The sequence below is a fragment of the Mustela erminea genome, chromosome 4 (genome assembly GCF_009829155.1).
Source record: "Mustela erminea isolate mMusErm1 chromosome 4, mMusErm1.Pri, whole genome shotgun sequence".
Classification (NCBI taxonomy): domain Eukaryota; kingdom Metazoa; phylum Chordata; class Mammalia; order Carnivora; family Mustelidae; genus Mustela; species Mustela erminea.
Window position 1 is genome coordinate 89,783,005 of NC_045617.1, and position 18,274 is coordinate 89,801,278.

Here is an 18,274-nt window from a genome sequence, read left to right on the forward strand (position 1 = left end):
GGACCTTTCGTTTTGTTGGCCTGGACTCTTCTTTCTTTGGGGAGGAGGGCAAAGCCCAGGACCTGGGGCTAGGGGTGGGCAGTGGTGAAGAGTGCAGGTTGGTGGACAAGTAGGGAGGAACCATCGTGGGAAGCAGATTGTCTCTACAGAGCTGGAAACAGAAGCTGAGGACAGGACAGATACAGGGTCACACTGGGCCACCCTCTGTCTCTGACTGCAGAGCCTGCCATGCTCAGCTCCCCTGGCTCTCTCTCCAAGGGCGTGAGACTGAGTCCCGCTTTGTGCCAGCCAGCTGAGAGGGAGGGAGGAGGAATTTTCATTGCCCCGAAGTTAACAGACACAAGGGAGTGTTTGGAAAACCACAAAGCTAAGCAGCTCCCAGGCAAAGAGAAACCATGGCCATTATTCTAGCGACATCCGTAGAAATTATAAATGAATGTAGCCTGTGAACTAGCATCTCCATTTCTAGACACGCATCCTGTAAAGGGTGGGTAGACTTGCCAAATTCCATGTGTGCAAAGTTACTCACCGCAGTATACTGCACGGAAGGAACTCCACAAAGCCTCAGCCGCGATCTCATACTCAAAATGTCTGGAAATGGGAGCTTTCTCGTTAAAATGGCACAGACTCATCTGCTATCTTGGTCTTGGTGTCGTGGGATCAGGCCCTATGTTGGGCGTGAAGCCTTCTTTTAAAAACGTTCAGAAGCAGTCTAAACGTCCCCTGATTGGGGCTGATCCGTACAGTGTGGCCTCCGGTACGGTGGTACTGTGAGGCTCCACGGTGAAGGGGATGTATGTGTTTTGTACACACCTAAGGACTGGCCTCCGAGAATGAGAGTACATGGGAGAGCGGAGTGTATGCTGTGCACTATTTTCACGAGTGAGAGGAGTCTGGTTCGCTTCAGGGAGAGGGGCTGGGGCGGGGGATGGGAGGCTTTACTGCAGGGTACTTGCTGTACCTTTTGCCTTTTGGACCCTATTTCAGTGGGTGTGAAATTTTCACCAAGGCCATACACAGATAGTTTCCATCCCAGGACACACTCCTGGCTGTGCCTGGGGTCCGAGGGAGAGGGGCTTAGCTCAGAAGTTCTGCTTTCCCTCCAAGAAAACCACGCACATGTAGCTCTAGCTCTGACATTCCAGAACATGTGTAACTGTCTCCTGTTCTTGCCCTTGCCCCCTGGGGTTCCATTGCTTCTGACACACGTGCCGGGGGCTCTAGGTCCTAATTTGCTGGACTTCAGAGGGATTGCCACATGCTTTCAGCTTCCTTCTTGCTTAAAAATGTCAAAAGCAGAGGCCCCTGGGTGGCTCAGTCAATTAAGTGGTTGACTCTTGGTTTCCATGCAGCAGATGAGCTCAGGGCCTTGATCTCAGGGTTTTGGGATCAAGCTCCAAGTCAGACTCTGTGCTCATGGGGGGGGTCTGCTTAAGACTCTCTCTCCCTCTACCCCTCTTACCCACCCCCCCACCACATGTGCATGGGCTTTCTCTCTCTCTCAAGCAAATAAATAAATCTTTAAAAAATATAGTCAAGGGGCGCCTGGGTGGCTCAGTCATTGTTAAACGTCTGCCTTCAGCTCAGGTTTTGATCCCAGGGTCCTCCCTGCTTGGTGGGAGCCTGCTTCTCCCTCTCCATCTGCCTGCTGCTCCCCTTGCCTGTGCTCTCTGTCAAGTGAATGAATAAAATCTTAAAAAAAAAAAGAAAGTAAAAAACATCATATTTAGAGTATAAAGGCAAATGTAAACAGCATGTAAAATAAAATAGTAAAGTCCCCCCATCCATGAATCTGATCATCTAGAGGTAACTCCTATGAATGGCTTCTTCTTCTTTCTCTTTTTTTAAGATTTTATTTTGCTTTATTTTGAGAATTTTTTATTTATTTGAGAGAGAGACAGAGAGTGCTCTCGAGCGTGTGTGCAAGTGGAAGGAGGGACAGAGGGAGAGAATCCTCAAGTGGGTGCCCTGCTGATTATGGAACTGGGGTGGGGAATAGGGAACTCAACATGGGGCTCAGTTGATCCCAGCAACACAGAGATCATGACTGGGATGGAAACCGAGCGTCGGATGTCCAAGTGACTGAGTCACCCACACGCCCCTGAAAGATTTTATTTTTTAAGTAATCTCTATACCCAACGTGGGGCTCCAACTCAAAATCCCAAGATGGAGTCACATGCTCTTCCAACTGAGCCAGCCAGACGCCTCAGTGACTTCTTTCTTATGTTTATAATACCTCTCTCCCAGGGCGCCTGGGTGGCTCAGTCAGTTAAGCGTCTGCCTTCAGCTCTGGTCATGATCTCGGGGTCCTGGAATTGAGCTCCACATTGGACTTCCTGCTCAGCAGGTAACCTGCTTTTCCCTTTCCCTCTGCCTGCCACTGCCCCTGCTTGTGCGTGCTCTCTCTCTCTGTCAAATAAATAATACAATCTTGAAAAAATAATCATAGCTCTCTCCCTCCCTCCTGCCCTGTCCTCCCCATAAATAGAAGAGCATGTTACACTTGCTATTCCGAAACATAATTTTGATGCCCAACAATATGTCCTAAAATACAGTTTGTGGTATATTCATAGAGTTGTGCAACCGTCACTGCAATTAATTTTAGAACCCCCCAAAGAAACTCCTTATCCATTAGCAGTCAACCCTAATCCTAGGCAGCCACTAATCTACTTTCTGTTTCTGTACAGATTTGCCTTTTTGGATATTTCATATACTATGTGAAATGGATTTCATAAAATATATGAGCCTGCCTGATGCTCCATGGGTGAGGACCTGCCCAGGTCCTGGCCAACCTTCTCTCTACTTCCCGAGAAAGAGAGTTCTCTTTTCTGTCCTATGGCCCAGAGAGCTCTAAGGACAGGGACCCAGAGAAATAAGTGACTTCATCAAGGTTTCTGAGTCAGGGGCCAGAGAGGAGCCACAAGATCAAGGACATTGGAGGGGGCTTTGTTAGTAGAGAGAGACCCTTGGGGATTACCCTGGAGAAGAGAGACAGGGTGGGAGTGTGGAGACTGTGCCTCTAATCTTCAGACACGGGGGCCTGCTGAGATTTTCCCACTGGCTAATCAGGAGTCGAGGCCAGAATAAGAGCTGAGACTAACCCAAGATAGAAGAATGGTCAGGATGATCTTCTAAGTCCCTAGCAGATCATTGTGATGAGGTGATGGGGGAGGGGAGGCCGCATGGTCATGGGAAAGCGGCCATAGGTCAGAGGGACACATGATACAAGCCCATTTTCACCAACTCCAGGTGGCAACTTCTGCATTTCTTCTCACCCATGTACCCTTAAACCCAAAGTGGCATGATATACCGCCACCATCAACATTCGCTACCTGTATGTCCATTACCCAACTCTAACTCTATTACTGGCACCATCATTACTCAAATCACAGATCCTCTTCTCCCAAACTAGGCTCCATTACCACCACCACCACCACCATCAACACTACTAGCCTCTGATAACATAATGTTTAACAAGAGAGAGAAGATTCTTGCTCTCAAGAAACTTACACATCTTCGTCCACTGGTAAAACATGGTGGTCCACCACCACTACCACCGTCATTATCATCTACCACATGATCCTTGTCACCACCACTGCTTTATAACCAGATCACTATTACCACTATCCTAGACCCATACCCCTTATCCCTACTCCAATCACTCCCATTACCATCCGTTTATCATCAGTATTCTCATTTGATCACAATTACATCATCCCATCACCATACTTTTCACTACAACCAATATCATCAGTTGGAATTAATTCCACCATCATTGCCACCATCATCATTGCAGGAAATAAGTACATGGGTTGTAGCAATAGTTAATGGTCAGTGAAGTCCCAGCTAAGATGGGGAGGTCATTTGAGGTCACTCAATGTAGAGAGGGACAAAAGGGTAAGAAGTCCTGAAGTGTAAGTGATTCCTTCCATATTGGAAGCAATCCCATATAGGGAAATGTTTATCCTAAGAACTCATTCTTCCCCAAACCCTTCAACAGTTTTAGCAATAATTTCAACTAAGGAGTTGCTATTTTTTTCCAGTGCACAAGTCTCTCCTTCTCCTGTAGTCGGGTATAAATGAATGCTTCCCCCAGCTTGGCCTCTGAGCTCAGGTTTGGATGCTCAGGTTTGGATTCCCAGGTTGGAGAGGAATGAGGATGGTTAAATATTTAATCAAAATCAGCTCTTAACTAGTGATTTAGAGCTGATCTTCCCTCTGGTTAGACCCTAGGTTTCAAACCTTGTCTGCCTAGTTCTATCATCTGTCTCCAGATATCACGGCCACTGTCATCCCTACTCCTTGATGACATGAGAGAAGAGAGAGGCCATATAGGCTGGGGACCTATACCTATAGCCAGGAGTACAGTTAATACCAAATCATTCTCTGCAGAAAGGGGCTAAGATTCAGATCTGAGTTTCTTAGGAGTCAATGCATAAGGGGAGAGGTAACCACCATCTGACTATCAGCTCTTTCTTTCTTTTTTTTTTTTAATTAAAGATTTTATTTATTTATTTGACAGACAGAGATCACAAGCAGGCAGAGCAACAGGCAGAGAGAGAGAGAGAGGAGGAAGTGGGCTCCCTGCTGAGCAGAGAGCCCGATGCAGGGCTCGATCCCAGGGCCCTGAGATCATGACCTGAGCTGAAGGCAGAGGCTTTATGTTAAGGTGGGAGAGACATGTGGTGGTGGCAGGAGGAAGGTACCACAGCCAATGCCCAGACTTGGCCTCATTGGCGGTTTCCCCTGGCTGTGAAAACTTCAGAGTGAGCTACTGGATGGACCACAGAGGTAAGATGTCAGCAAAAGTTAGTTCTCCAAGATGTGAAGGGTTGTGGTATTTTATTTGTTTGCTTGTTCATATTTATTTATTAGTTTTTTAAGTGGGCTCCATGCCTAGCATGGGGCCTGAACTCCAGACCCTAAGATCAAGAGTTGCATGTTCTACCAAAAGAGCCAACCAGGTGCCCTGGTATTTTATATTCCTACATAAATAATATGATTGTATAGTATTAAATGAGGGAGGAACACTGTGGGAGGAGTCGGCAGGGCTGGTGTGTTTGGGGACATGGAGGGACAGGGGATGTCAGGGAAGGGCCAGGAGGAAATAGAGAGAGGCGCCGAGCTTGGGGGGAATCGTGTGGGCTGAGGGAAGGAGCTGGACTTTCACCCTCCAGCAGTGGGAGGGCTTTGCCCTGAGCCACTGCCATGTCAGCTTTGTGTTTTAAAAATGTCCTCTGTGGACACCTGGGTGGCTCAGTGGGTTAAGCCTCTGCTTTGGGCTCAAGTCATGATCTCAGGGTCCTGGGATGGAGCCCCACATTGGGCTCTCTGCTCAGCAGGGAGCCTGCTTCCCCCGCCCCTGCCTGCCTCTCTGCCTACTTGTGATCCCTCTCGCTCTTGTCAAATAAATAATTAATCTTAAAAAAAAAAAAAAAGTCCTCTGTGGCAGGTGTGTGGCGAATGGGCTGACAGGAGTGAGACCGGAGGCTAGGAGGTGTGTTCGCCTGGTTCTGATCCTCCTGCTAGACGGCGTGCTCACCGAGGGCAGGAGCTGTGTCTGGGCCATCTGGACACTCTGCAGAATGCTTGTGTCATCTTTCTATTATCACTTGTCACTGCCCTTGCCCCCAAGTTATTAACACCACCCTTACCACACACCATGTCACTGACTAAGTTCCCTTCCAGAGCCATCTCAGGGAACCCAGCAGCTTAGGTCAAAGGCCTGGGCCAGAGGCAGGGGTCCTGGTCCTCTCTCCAGTTATGCTGCTGAGTCCCAGAGTGGCCCTAGCCAGCACACCCACTCCGCCCCATTTCCTTAGCTATTCAAAGTGAGGGTTAGATTAGACTAGTGGTTTTTAAACTGTTTTTAGGTTTACAAGTCAATTTGCTTAGAAATCTGGAGTCCTTGGGACCTGTGGGTGGCCTGGTCGATTGGGCGTCTGCTTTTGATTCAGGTCATGATCCCAGGGTCCTGGGATCAATTCCCTGCAGCAGGCTCCTTGCTCAGTGGGGAGTCTGCTTCTTCCTCTGCCTCTGCCCCTCCCCCTGCTTGTGCTCTCTCTCTCTCTCTCTCTCTCTGACAAATAAATAAATACAAATCTTAAAAAAGAAAAAGAAATCTGGAGCTTTTGGAAAAAATCTGATGACCTCCCACCTCTGCCAACCCAGAGTTTGGAGAAGCAGATCAGAATGAAGCCGGTAGTGCTGGCCTGTGCTGTGCTTTTGTTGCAGAGGTCGTGAATGAGAACTGAATGTGGGAGGCTAGACAGATCCTGAGTCTTAGGCATTGCTGATGGGCATGGCAGGACCTTGGCAAGCCCTCTCTTTCCCTACCTAGCCAATCCCCCAAGGGGAAGCTCTGAAAATAGGGGTAGGGGGCAGGCAGGAGGCACTGCGTGTATGGCAAGTGGGAGAGTGATGGGTCTGGGGTCCCCAGAGTGGCCAGGCTGCCCAGTCAGTTCCAGGTGGGGGTCTAAGGGTTTACAGAGGGTTTGTGGTTCAGCAAAAAGAACTCTTCACCTGGTTACAGCCTGGCCCTCAGTCTTTTTTTTTTTTCTTTCTTTCTTTTCTCCTTCCTTTTTAAAATTTATTTGAGAGAGAGCATAAGCAGGGGGGCAGCAGGCAGAGGGAGAGGAAGAAGCAAGCAGGCTCCCCACTGAGCTGGGAGTCCAAGTCAGAGCCCAATCCCAGGGTCCTGGATCATGACCCAAGCTGAAGGCAGCCTCCCTCCCTCCTTTTAAAAAAGATTTATTTATTTATTTGAGATACAGAGAGAGAGGGAGTGAGCAAGGGGAGTGGCAGAGGGAGAGAAGCAGACTCCCCGCGGAACAACTGATGAAATCATGACCTGAGCCGAAATCACCTGTTGGATGCTTTACCAGCTGAACCACACAGGTAGCCCCTGGCCCTCAGTCTTGAATCTTGGGGGCCCAGCAGAGCTGTGGCTTCATTAGGTAAGGCTGACCTAAATCTCCCATGGAACAAAGGGCATCCCAGGAGAGTTGTCACCATGCCCTGGAGGACTCCTCCTCTTAGGGACTCTTGGAGCTCTGTCGAACAAGGGGCAGGGGCTCACTTCCTACACATCCCAGCTACCCCATCATGGCAACCCGAGGCTAGCCCACTTGGTCCCTGAGCACCGATCTGTAAGTCCCAGAGCCACAGAGTCAATGACCTCCCAGTGGATGGCAGCCCCTCCCCCAGGCTCTGGGCCGAACCGGCCAGGATCCCTGAAGACCTGGTGACCAGGGAGGGCCCAGTGCTGGCCCAGCCCCTGGGCTGGATTCCAACTGTAGGCTCTCTGCTCTTCAGACGAACTGGTCCCGCCTCTAGAGTCCAAGGGTCCAAGTGGTGGGTGGGCCAGGCTGTCCTGAGCACTACAGAGGAAGGTGGCACTGATAACCACTGGTGGGTGGGCGCCATGAGATTCGAGGAGCTGCTAGAGCAGGTGGGCGGCTTTGGGCCCTTCCAGCTGTGCAATGTGGCCCTGCTGGCCCTTCCCCGAGTGCTGCTGCCCATGCACTTCCTCCTGCCTGTCTTCCTGGCGGCCGTACCTGCCCACCGCTGTGCGCTGCCTGGTTCCCCCGCCAACTTCAGCCACCAGGACGCGTGGCTGGAGGCCCACCTGCCCCGGGAGCCTGACGGCACCCTCAGCTCCTGCCTCTACTTCACCCACTCCCAGGCCCTCCCCAACACCACGTTTTGGGGAGAGGATCAGAGCCCTGGGCAGCTGGAGGGTGAGCCCTCCACAGCACCCTGCCCTCAGGGCTGGGACTACGATCGCTCCGAGTTCTCCTCCACCATTGCAACCGAGGTACCCGTGTGTGAGACTGGGGGACACGAGAGTGGGATGGGCCTGCCACTGCCTTGGGTGATTACTGTGTGGGCAGGAGACGCATTACCTTACTTTTTAGAGTCTCAGTTTACCTATCTGTAGATGGGATCTATGAATTTAAAGCAGTGAGCTTCGTTCCTGGCCTGTAGTAAGTAGCCCTTATGGGGAGCTGCTAGTGTCAGCTGGGAGGTGATTAAGGCAGGGAAGGGCTAAGACGGCTCCAGGGAGCTGGGAGAGAGAGTTGGGAAAGGCGTTTCTACAGTAGGAGGTGAAGAAACAATACAGGCCTCCTTCTTTCTCTTCTACTTTTTGGTCCCAGGTCTGGGATTTATATAATCCATCTAGAGGTGAACGCAGACGGGGGCATTCTGTCTGGAGAGGAGCAGACCTGTTGTCAAAGAGAAGGCCCTCCATGGGAAGAAACTGACGCTGCAGGATTGGGGGGTGCAAAGTCTCTTACCCCTCAAGTTGGGTGAATAGTTGAGGGTTTCTTATCTGACATGGAGGCGCCAGGATGGGACTGTTGACCTTGGAAGGCCCCAGAGTCTAGAGAGGAAGGGTCGGTGCTAGCTGGAGAGGGCCTGTACCCATGGGAGGCCCTTCCCTGTTTGTCCCTGCAGTGGGACCTCGTGTGCGAGCAGAAAGGCCTGAACAAAGCCACTTCCACTTTCTTTTTTGCTGGTGTGCTCGTGGGGGCTGTGGCCTTCGGATACCTGTCTGACAGGTGGGGTGGAGTGGGGGGTGGGCAGGGGAGCGGGTGGGGAACCCTCTCCCACTAGCTGGGGTTATGGGCCTGTTCTACCCTCTGTCGTGAGACCTCCCCTCTTCAGGGGGAGCTGACGCCGCGTGACCCCTGTGCAGGTTCGGGAGACGCCGTCTGCTGCTGGTGGCCTATGTGAGTTCCCTGGTGCTAGGCCTGGCGTCTGCAGCCTCGGTGAGCTACATCATGTTCGTCATCACCCGCACCCTCACTGGCACAGCTCTGGCTGGCTTCACCATCATTGTGATGCCACTGGGTAAGGCAGGCAAAGGAAGGGCAGGGCCTAGGAGATTGGAGGGAGGCAGTTGTCAAGGGTGAGACTAAACCCATTTGGTCCTTGCTAATTTTCTTCCTGTCTCTGGCCCCTGCCCTGGGCCCAGAAATGGAATGGCTGGACGTGGGACACCGCACCGTGGCAGGTGTCCTAAGCGGCACCTTCTGGACAGTGGGCGTGATGCTTTTGGCGCTGGTCGGGTACCTGATACGGGACTGGCGATGGCTTCTGCTGGCTGTCACTCTGCCTTGTGCCCCAGGCATCCTCAGCCTCTGGTGAGGACTGTGGGCAGCTTGGGAGTGGGAGATATAGAATCACTATTATTATTTTTTAAAGATTTTATTTATTTATTTGAGAGAGAGAGATACAGAGTGAGCGAGCATGAGAGGGGAGGTCAGGGGGAGAAGCAGAATCCCCATGGAGCTGGGAGCCTGATGCGGGACTCGATCCCAGGAGACTCTGGGATCATGACCTGAGCCTAAGGCAGTTGCTTAACCAACTGAGCCACCCAGGCGCCCCCCGAGATAGAACTAATCAGAGGCTGAGCTTCGAATACAGAATGACTGAGAGATGAAGAGAAAGTCAGTGACCGAGAAATGGAAAAAGAGAGAAAGAGAAACCGACCAGTACAAAGAAGATGGCACTGGACATGAGAAGCAGAGAAACACAGCGCAACATATAGAGAGATGGTGGAGAGACAGAAACAGAACCAGTGAGAGAAAGTGTCAGAGGCCAGACCTGAAAGGCAGATTCAGAGGGACAGATAGAGATGGTTGGAGGAGTGACAAGAGAGACAGGGCCAGAGAGATAGGGCCAGCACAGGGATAGGGAGTCCAAGTAGGAGGGTAGGAAGCCAGGCAGGGTGGCCATTTCATTGCCTCCCCAAAATGAACTGGCTTTTGATGCCCCTCGGGGATTTCTGTGTGTCTCTCTCTCCTTCACCCTATCACCTGTGGGAGAAGTGGGCGGCTGATGCTGGGGGTTGTGGTCTCAGGAATGAAACCAATCCAGCTGGAGAGAAGGGAATCCTAGGCTGTGGCGGATCCAGGCCTGGGCAAGGAAGTGTGGGAGAAGGTGGCTTTTAAGTTGGGCCTTAAAGGATGAATTAAAGTCCGTCAGGTGAGGAGGGTTTGGGCCATGTTGAGAGACTGCATGGGCAAGAGTCTGGAGGTTGACAGGCTGTGGTATGTGCAGGAGGGAGATGTGGCTGTGGGTGCTGACTTTGCCTGAAGGGCCTCCTGCTGTCTGTCCCCCAGGTGGGTGCCCGAGTCTGCACGCTGGCTTCTGACCCAGGGCCGTGTGGAGGAGGCCCACAGGTACTTGCTCCGCTGTGCCAGGCTCAATGGGCAGCTCGTGGGTGAAGACGGCCTGAGCCGGGAGGTGAGGGAGAATGTGTGTGTGTGAGTGCACGTGCGTGCATGAGAGGGACGTGCATGTGTGTGTGTGTGAGGCCTATGTCGAGCGCCCCCTTCCTGGGGCCCAGTGTGTGTGTGCAGGAAAAGTTTCTGGCCTCCAGTGAAGAGTTCCAAACTCTTCAAAATGTCCTGCCTGGCTCCGGTGGGCCACATCCTTGACTCAGGGCCCACCCTACTCAGCTTGCAAGTGCATCCCCACCCCCGCTGCTGAAGAAGGAAGAGTAGAGACCCAGGAAGATCAATGTGCCTAGCTAAGCCATGTGCCTAAGCCAACTCTGATGTCACAAACTCTCCTTCTCTCCCACCAGGCCCTGAACAAAGTGGCCACTCGGGAGCGAGTGGTTCAAAGACCCTCCTACTTAGACCTGTTCCGGACCCCACGGCTCCGATACATCTCACTGTGCTGCATGGTGATGTGGTAAGGAGGGAGCCTGGCCTGGGCCTGGCAGGGTGGGCATAGGTGGACAGAGGGGCAGCAGACTCCGGGATGGTGCTGAGTGTGAGAGGAAGATGGACAAGTGAACTGTGACTGTGCGGAGCAGGACCACCAGCCCCTGCGGGCATGGGGTTCTGGAAAGTCACAAGATGGAGCAGTCATCAGAAGCGGGGCTCAGATGCAGGCTCTGCCACTTCCTTGCTCTGAGACCTTGGACAGGTCACAACACCGGGCCTCAGAGCCCCTTCTGCAAAACAGGACACTGTTAGTTCCTACCTCAAGGCTTGCTGTGAAGATTAGGTAAAGACGCTTTGGCCATTGGCACATGTTGCACACTCCCAGGGGGTTATGGGGACAGGGAAGGTGGTGGGCAGTAGGCTCTGGAGGTGGGGGAGATGGTCCTTCTAAAAAGCCAAGGTTTCCTAAAAAGAGAAGACAAGGAGTCGGGCGTGAAAAGGAGGGTGGCACCCTGAGTGGCATCCTGACCCCTTTCAGGTTTGGAGTGAATTTCTCTTATTATGGCCTGAGCCTGGACCTGTCGGGGCTGGGGCTGAACGTGTACCAAACGCAGCTGCTGTTCGGGGCTGTTGAGGTGCCCTCCAAGCTGCTGGTCTACCTGTTGGTGCGCCACGTGGGACGCCGCCTCACGCAAGCAGGAATGCTCCTGGGCACGGCCCTTGCTTTGGGTATCAGTCTGCTGGTGCCCTCTGGTGAGCCCCACCCACTGCCCGGAGGCCCCGCCTCCTGCCCAAGAAGGCCCCCCCTTTCCCGGAAGCGTCTGCTCAAAGTCCAGCACTCGGGGAACCTCCCATCGCGGGAACTCTGGGTCTCCCGCAAGGCCCGCTCACTACCCGAACCCCTTTTCCTCCAGAGATGGGCGCATGGAGCATCGCCCTGGCTGTGATAGGGAAAGGTTTTTCTGAAGGTGCCTTCACCACTGCCTACCTGTTCACGTCGGAGTTGTACCCTACTGTGCTCAGGTGAGGGGAGCCTGGGTTCCAGGCAACCCACCTGGGGGAGGGCTTGTAGTCACATCTTTTTACCAGCGACCCCTCCCTCCCCAACACACACACTCACACTGACACCCAGAGGGCTTGTAGTCACATCTTTTTACCAACACCACACACACTGCAGCCCAGTTCCTCCTACCCCTTCCTTAAACCGAACGCAGAATACAAGAGCTAATCAGAGCTGTCTGTGCTTGCTTAAATCTGGTAGAAGGCAGAGCATTTTATTGTTACTAAGTGACCCTGAGCGAGGTCACACTTCTCTAGGCCTCTTTAAAAGAAAAGTCACAAAAAGCACTATCTGCCCTTCCCTTCCCATTCACTATAGCCCCAGGCAGTGCTGCCTAGGGGTTGTCTCCAGACTTAAGACCTGCCCACCCCCCCCTTTTTTTTTTTTTTACCTTTTTAAAGACTGTATTCATTTGAGAGAGAGAAGAGAGAGAGAGAACATGAAGTGGGGAGAGGGGCAAACAGGGAGAGGGAAAGGGAGAGAATCTCAAGCAGACTCCCACCGAGCTGAGGCGGGGCTTCATCCCTCGACCCCCAGATCATGACCTGAACCAAAATCCAGAGTGGCCATGCCCAACCAATTTAGCCATCCAGGCACTCCCTGGTATCCTTTCAACTAGCTATTGGCAGGTAGGGACTGGGTAAATTTAGAAAGCCTTGTTCCTCCTCTACCAACATGGCAGGGTCTCTGGGAGCTGGGACCTTCTTCCTTCCACACTACACTTTCCCTACCCCCTTTCTGATGACTTTTATTTTCCTTCAGCAGTACCTGATTGATTCTGTCAGAATGGGGGTCCCATCCTCTGGTGAATACTGGCTTGGGGTCCCTGGCCTGGGGACAGATGGGAAGACCACCTGGAAGAAGTCTCAGCCTTCTTAGCCATCTAGGGAGAAGGGGACTCAGGACATGCCAGCCCAGGATGGGAGCCCTCTGAGGCATGACCCTAAGTAGATGTGAACACCCACCCGTTCCCCCATCCTCTCTCCAAACAGACAGACAGGGATGGGGCTGACTTCACTGGTGGGCCGGCTGGGGGGCTCTCTGGCCCCACTGGCAGCTTTGCTGGATGGAGTATGGCTGCCACTGCCCAAGCTCGCTTATGGGGGGATCGCCCTGCTGGCTGCCTGCACTGCCCTCCTGCTACCAGAGACGAGGCAAGCACAGCTGCCAGAGACCATCCAGGACGTGGAGAGGAGGTGTGCACAGAATGACTGTGTGAGCACATGCATGTGGGAATGAGTGCTCAAGTACCTGACGCCTTAGGTAGGATGCAGAGAGGACGTGTCTGCATGTTGTGTATCTGGTGCTTCTATGCAAGTGTGCATGGGCATATGACTTGAGGTATGTAAAAGTACACGAGTCCATATGTGTGTGTACATGGATATCCAAGATTGTCCAGAAGAGGTGGATGTGTGCACACTCAGGTATGCCTGTCCATCAGGGATGTGTGCAAGCATGTGTGGGAGTCACCTGAGGGAGTACCCATGTTTTTATACTAGCAGATGGGGGGAGGTGGAGGCCAGCCCTGATGGGGCAGGCTCGGGTGGGAGGCCCAGGGCCTAAACCCCACCACTGCTCATGACTCCTTCCTCCACAGTGCCCCATCCAGCCTTCAGGAGGAAGAGATGCCCATGAAGCAGGTCCAGGACTGAGTGGTATCGGGGCAGGCTCTCCACAGAAGTTCTGCAGCAGGGGCTGGAAGACCAGAAGGGCAGGCCCTGTGGCTGGGGCTGGGGCCATCAAGCTCCATCCCCAGGGCTGGGGTGGCCAACAGGGCCCCCTCTCTGTGCTCACCCAGCCTCCAGCAGCTGGGTGACTTCCTAGAATGCAGTCGGTGGCTGAATAATTCTGGTACCCTTGTCATGGCTGGGGGGAGTTCTAGAAACGAAGGTGCCCCAAGGGTTTGGGGCAGCACGGACGAGCCCTGGATGGGAAGCCAGTCTGCCCCTGCGATCTGATCCCAACTTTGCCACTGATTTGCTGTGTGACCTTCGGCATGTGGCATTCCCTCTCAAGGCTTCAGTCTGTTCATCTCTTGAATGGATAATGAAGGCTTTTAGTAGACCTCACCACAGGATCTATCTTTTGTCAGGCTCAAATGAGATGCCGAATAACGTGCTTCCTCTAGAGATGGTGCTGAAGAAGGGACTGCCCTATGATGACTTCTGGCACCAATAGGCTTGTGGGCATGCTGTCCACTGTGTGGTACTGGGAGCTTCCCGGGTCGAGGGTAACCAAGAGAACAGAGCTCTTTGTTCCCATGATTGGCCCTATACCTCCCAGGCACTTTGCAGGGTGATGCATCCCCCACCCCACACCTCCCATCTTCCACCCCATTGTTTAGACCTCATGCCCAAAGAAGAGTTGAAGGCATGGGAGCCAACGTTTTATTGGAGAAGCCAGAATAAACACGTTTCTTAAGTACCTTGAAATTACAGAATTTGCTAGGGAAAGGGACTGGGAAGGCCGGGAGGACACCCTTTAAAATGTGGTGGTCTGTGTCCTCCTGGCCAGAAGGGAACAAGAAGTGAGGCATCAGCAAGGTCTAGGCTCCCTGGTCTACCATGGAGCCTAGGCCCAGGCCACTGGAAGACCATATTCCCCACCGTGGGACTGAAGAATTCTGTAGCTCCCACTCAACCATGGAGGGGATGGTATGTGGCCTGAGTTAGAGTGACCTCTCCTGTGAGCGTCTCATTTGGATTTTATCTCCACGGGGTCATAGATGTAGCAGCCCACATCACCAATGTTCACACCTGAGGGAGAGAGCCCTGTCACCAAGGGCCTTGGGGGTGGGGGTTGTTGGGCCGAGGGATGAAGAGGATTGGGAGGGGCCTGGGTGTGTTTGACTACAGGGGAAGTTGTCCACACATCCCCACATGCCATACTTTAGGCCCGCTGTCTGGGGTGGGGCTGCCCACCTTTGGGGCCAAACAGGTAGCCGTAGCAGGGGATGTGGCAGTAGGGGACGCCGTCATGCTGGGACATAGAGAGAAAAGAGAGCCATCTCAGCTTGGCTCTCTTCCCATCTCCAGCCTACCTCCTCCCGACATAAGTACCCATCCCTGCCCCGTTCACCTCAGCATGACTCCCAGCAGTCAGGGTCTTCCGGCAGCGCTGGCACCTCAGACAGGGTCGGTGCCAGTTTCTACCCAAAGACATCACCTTCTCAGCTGGTGGTGGAGAGAACTGGTAATTCTAGGGCAGGGCAATGAGACCTACCTGCTTTGCACCACCTCCCTACACTTTGATGCCCATCCTCTTCCCTCCTCCCCAAGCTTTCCATTGTTACTTACCAAAATAGACAGGTTCCTCGCAGCCAGGGCACAGTGAAGTCTCCCCAGTGAATGTCTTCATGTGGGGAGGGCCTTTAAGGGGAAGAGGCCCTGGCTAGGGCTGAGGTGGGGGCCAGGCCTAAGCAGGGCCCATCAGCACCGGCCTGCACATGGCTTCTTCCAAAAGCCATGCTCATCCCGGAGCACTCCACCCAGCTTGCCATGGATCTGCTTTCTTGGGCAGAGCTGAGTCTCCTATGACCCCCACCTTCTGTCCCCAACCTTTCTGCAGAAGGGACCCCCTGCTTCCTTCTCCTCCCAGGGGTTCAGGTGCCCACTAGCTCAACCCTGGTCAGCAACTCTATCCTCAGGAAACCTGAGCTGATACAGGAGAAGGCCAGGGCATGGGTGTCAGGTGTTGGGGAGCATGGCGTCATTGCCCACTCTAGGGGATGGGAGGAAGGTACAGGGAGAGGAGAAAAGTGGAAGAATAAGAGGGGCTGACCCTGTCTCAATGACCTCTCACTCCTAGGTCATTCTTTCCATGGCCTTGGCTTGGGAGAGGCCTGAATTCTAGGCCAGCTTTGCCTGACTCGCTGTGTGACTGCACAATGCCACTTGTTCTCTCCAAACCTTGGTTTCCTCACCTGTAAAATTCAGGTGATAATGCCATCTACTCAATTTACCTCTTAACTCAGCAGCTCACATCAGAGAACCCCCCAAAAAGAGCCACGAGTAAGAGAAGACTTTGCCACAAACGAAGTTATAGGAATGTGAAGCAGAGGACTAGGTGGGAGACCTGTTCCAGCCTGGGGATGAGGAGTAGCTGGGGCCCAACTTCACTTACTTTTCTTGCCCTGGGGGAGGCCAGTCCTGGGCCTGGGGGGGCTGAAACTGCTGGGGCTGAGGGGAGTGGTGCTGGCTGGGGTAGGAGTGGGAGGGTTGTAGAGGTAGGAGCCCACACCACCAATGTTCACCCCTGTAGAGAAAATAGTGGCTGTCAGGCTTGAACCTCCAGTTCCCGGCCACAAAGAGGGTCCTGCTGTCCCCTGGCCTCTTCTAGGCTGGTACTTACCCCTGGGTCCGAAGAGAGCCCCATAGCATGGCTTGTGGCAATATGGCCTCCCGTTGTGCTAGGCACAAGCAGAGGAAAGAGGGCTGCTCAGGACTAAAGGCCTGGGGTAGGGTGGGTGGGTGGGTCTCCTGTGTCCCACAGGCCTTCTCTAAGGACAGACTGCCAGGGGTGTCTGTCCATTAGCCTGGGCTTGTGGGGCCGGGAGAGGTGTAGGGTGAGCATGTCAGAATTGCCACCGTGGTCAGGAGAATGAGCAATAGCAGGTCAGAAAACCGTGGCTTCCTTCCCCTCCCCACCAAAAGGAATGGGGTCCACCAGCACAACTCAGGTATCCCAAATCCTGGCTGGTGTGGAGCCCTCCGAGTAGGTGGTCTTGGTATTTGCTGAGGTTGCCTTTAGTGAGCCTCCTGAGTCGAAACTGGGGGCTGGTGCTTAGGGGACAGTGACAGATACAGGGCTGTGCGCCCTGGCCAGGCCTCACCTCTGCATGCCCTCCTGGGGACAGGACGCTGTGGCAGCGCTCACATTTCAGGCAGAAGCGGTGCCAGTTCTTGCCCAGGGAGCTCACCTTCTCCGCTGTGGGGGACAAGGTGGAACCGGGATGTGGGGACATAGGCCACGCAGCTGGGGGCCCCCTTATCCCTCCTTAGCCCCGCCCGCCTGCTTCCTAGACACTGTGGGGAGTGTCTCGGGAAGTTCAGCTCGAACCCGCCCGAGTGCCCTGCGCCCCAGAGGTGGAAAGAGGGTCTGAGGCCCCACTGTCGTAAGCTCCTCCAACGCCCCGGCTCACACTCGCCCCATCTCCCCCTCCTCAGCCCGGGCCTCACCGAAGAAAACGGGTTGCTGGCAACGCGGGCAGGTCCAGCTCATGGCTCCGCTCAGCGCAGCCTGCGCCTCACACAGTAGGCACCACGGTGGGGGGCTTCGGTCCCGCCCCCTCCGCCGGCCCCGCCCCCTCCGCCGGCCCCGCCCATGGCTCCGCTGGGAGCCTCATTGGGCTGAAACGGTAGCTCCTCGCCGCCTATTGACTGTCAGAAATTTAGACCAATTCCACCTGGGAGACGCCGGCGATTTCGCAGTTAGGACTTCCAAAAGCTAAAGCCTCCGACCCGTGGTGGTGACAGTGGGACTTGTAGCCAGACGGGAAAGGAAGAGAGCAGTGAAGACGCCGGGGCGGCGGGGTGGGGGGCACTAGTTTCAGTCTTCGAACAAACGGGAAAACTGTCCAGAGGGCGGACTTCATGAAAACACTGTAATTTCCTCAAAGCTAAGGGTCAGCCTTCTTTGAAATGGTTTAACTCCGCCTTGACCGTCTCAGGAGGTTAAGAGCGTCGGAATCTGGAGCGCATCTCTGCCACTTACTCTCTGGCTTCAGGCAAATTTCCTCTGCATCCATTTTATTTGTACAATGAGTATGATGATTAATCTTTACCTCATAGGATTGTTGTGGGAATGAAGCTAGTACGTGTAAAGGGCCCAGTGCTTGGCACATAGCTGCTCTAAAAGCGATAGCTATCTTTAAGATGGATCCCATAATAAACTCAAAAGACTCTTCGGTAGCCTCAAAGTGTGGTCTGGATACAATGGTTTTCTTGTGAAATTACAAAGCGTATTAAATTTAAATATATAACTCAGACATAATTACATATTCCTAATTTAGTTTCAAGGTTTTAATATTTGTTACAAATAGCCCAAGAGTACTTCAATAGACACTTCAAGAAAACCCACAGAGAAAGGAAGAAAATATTTGCAAACATAGTATCTGATAAGGATCTAGTAATAAGAATAAAGGACTCTTACACGTCAACAAAGACAACCCAATTTAAAAACAGGCAAAGAATTTGAAGACATTTTTCTTTTTTCTTTTTTTAAAGATTTTATTTATTTGACAGACAAAGATCACAAGCACGGAGAGAGGCAGGCAGACAGAGAGGGAAGCAGGCTTCCTGCTGAGCAGAGAGCCCGATGCGGGGCTCGATTCCAGGACCCTGAGATCATGACCCAAGCCAAAGGCAGAGGCTTAACCCACTGAGCCACCCAGGCGCCCCTGAATAGACATTTTTCTAAAGAAGATATACACATGGCCAACAAGCACATGAAAAGGTGCTCAACATCATTAGTCATTTAGGGAAAAGGAAAATCAGGATCACAATGAGATACCATTTTAGAAGTATTAGAATGGCTA

General features: G+C 53.0%; 2 protein-coding genes across 9 annotated transcripts; one reads left to right on the forward strand and one right to left on the reverse strand.

The window, feature by feature from the left end:
- The first annotated feature begins 7,339 nt into the window (after window positions 1–7,339).
- SLC22A7 (solute carrier family 22 member 7) lies at window positions 7,340–14,163 on the forward strand. 3 transcript variants are annotated; one of them, XM_032340049.1, is made up of 10 exons: window positions 7,340–7,816; window positions 8,458–8,561; window positions 8,699–8,853; window positions 8,978–9,146; window positions 10,128–10,251; window positions 10,595–10,704; window positions 11,218–11,432; window positions 11,594–11,702; window positions 12,732–12,935; window positions 13,337–14,163. In XM_032340049.1, exons 1-10 carry the CDS (start codon window positions 7,424–7,426, stop codon window positions 13,389–13,391), a joined length of 1,638 nt encoding a protein of 545 aa, XP_032195940.1. In that variant the 5' UTR covers window positions 7,340–7,423; the 3' UTR covers window positions 13,392–14,163. The 3 variants fall into 3 exon arrangements, with proteins under 3 accessions (XP_032195940.1, XP_032195941.1, XP_032195942.1); XM_032340050.1 differs by lacking the exon at window positions 8,458–8,561 and having other exon boundaries at window positions 10,128–10,187; XM_032340051.1 differs by lacking the exons at window positions 8,458–8,561; window positions 8,978–9,146.
- On the reverse strand, window positions 14,113–17,194 carry CRIP3 (cysteine rich protein 3). 6 transcript variants are annotated; one of them, XM_032340053.1, is made up of 8 exons: window positions 16,917–17,183; window positions 16,571–16,665; window positions 16,090–16,147; window positions 15,862–15,993; window positions 15,036–15,107; window positions 14,818–14,912; window positions 14,661–14,718; window positions 14,113–14,495 (listed from the first exon to the last, which is right to left on the reverse strand). In XM_032340053.1, the coding sequence occupies exons 1-8, from the start codon at window positions 16,957–16,959 to the stop codon at window positions 14,434–14,436; spliced, it is 615 nt and encodes a 204-aa protein (XP_032195944.1). In that variant the 5' UTR covers window positions 16,960–17,183; the 3' UTR covers window positions 14,113–14,433. The 6 variants fall into 6 exon arrangements, with proteins under 6 accessions (XP_032195944.1, XP_032195945.1, XP_032195946.1 ...); XM_032340054.1 differs by lacking the exon at window positions 14,661–14,718 and having other exon boundaries at window positions 16,917–17,194; XM_032340055.1 differs by lacking the exons at window positions 16,090–16,147; window positions 16,917–17,183 and having other exon boundaries at window positions 16,571–16,659.
- Window positions 17,195–18,274: the final 1,080 nt, after the last annotated feature.

Bases quoted from the DNA above. Each gene is read 5' to 3' on its own strand.
- SLC22A7 (XM_032340049.1), top strand. From the start codon at position 7,424: ATGAGATTCGAGGAGCTGCTAGAGCAGGTGGGCGGCTTTGGGCCCTTC. The intron at 10,252-10,594 runs GTGAGGGAGAAT...CTCTCCCACCAG, and splicing joins AAGACGGCCTGAGCCGGGAG to GCCCTGAACAAAGTGGCCAC. The intron at 10,705-11,217 runs GTAAGGAGGGAG...GACCCCTTTCAG, and splicing joins CTGTGCTGCATGGTGATGTG to GTTTGGAGTGAATTTCTCTT.
- CRIP3 (XM_032340053.1), bottom strand. From the start codon at position 16,959: ATGAGCTGGACCTGCCCGCGTTGCCAGCAACCCGTTTTCTTCG. The intron at 15,108-15,861 runs GTAAGTGAAGTT...TTCCCCTTAAAG, and splicing joins CCTCCCCCAGGGCAAGAAAA to GCCCTCCCCACATGAAGACA. The intron at 14,913-15,035 runs GTAAGTAACAAT...CTCCACCACCAG, and splicing joins CGAGGAACCTGTCTATTTTG to CTGAGAAGGTGATGTCTTTG.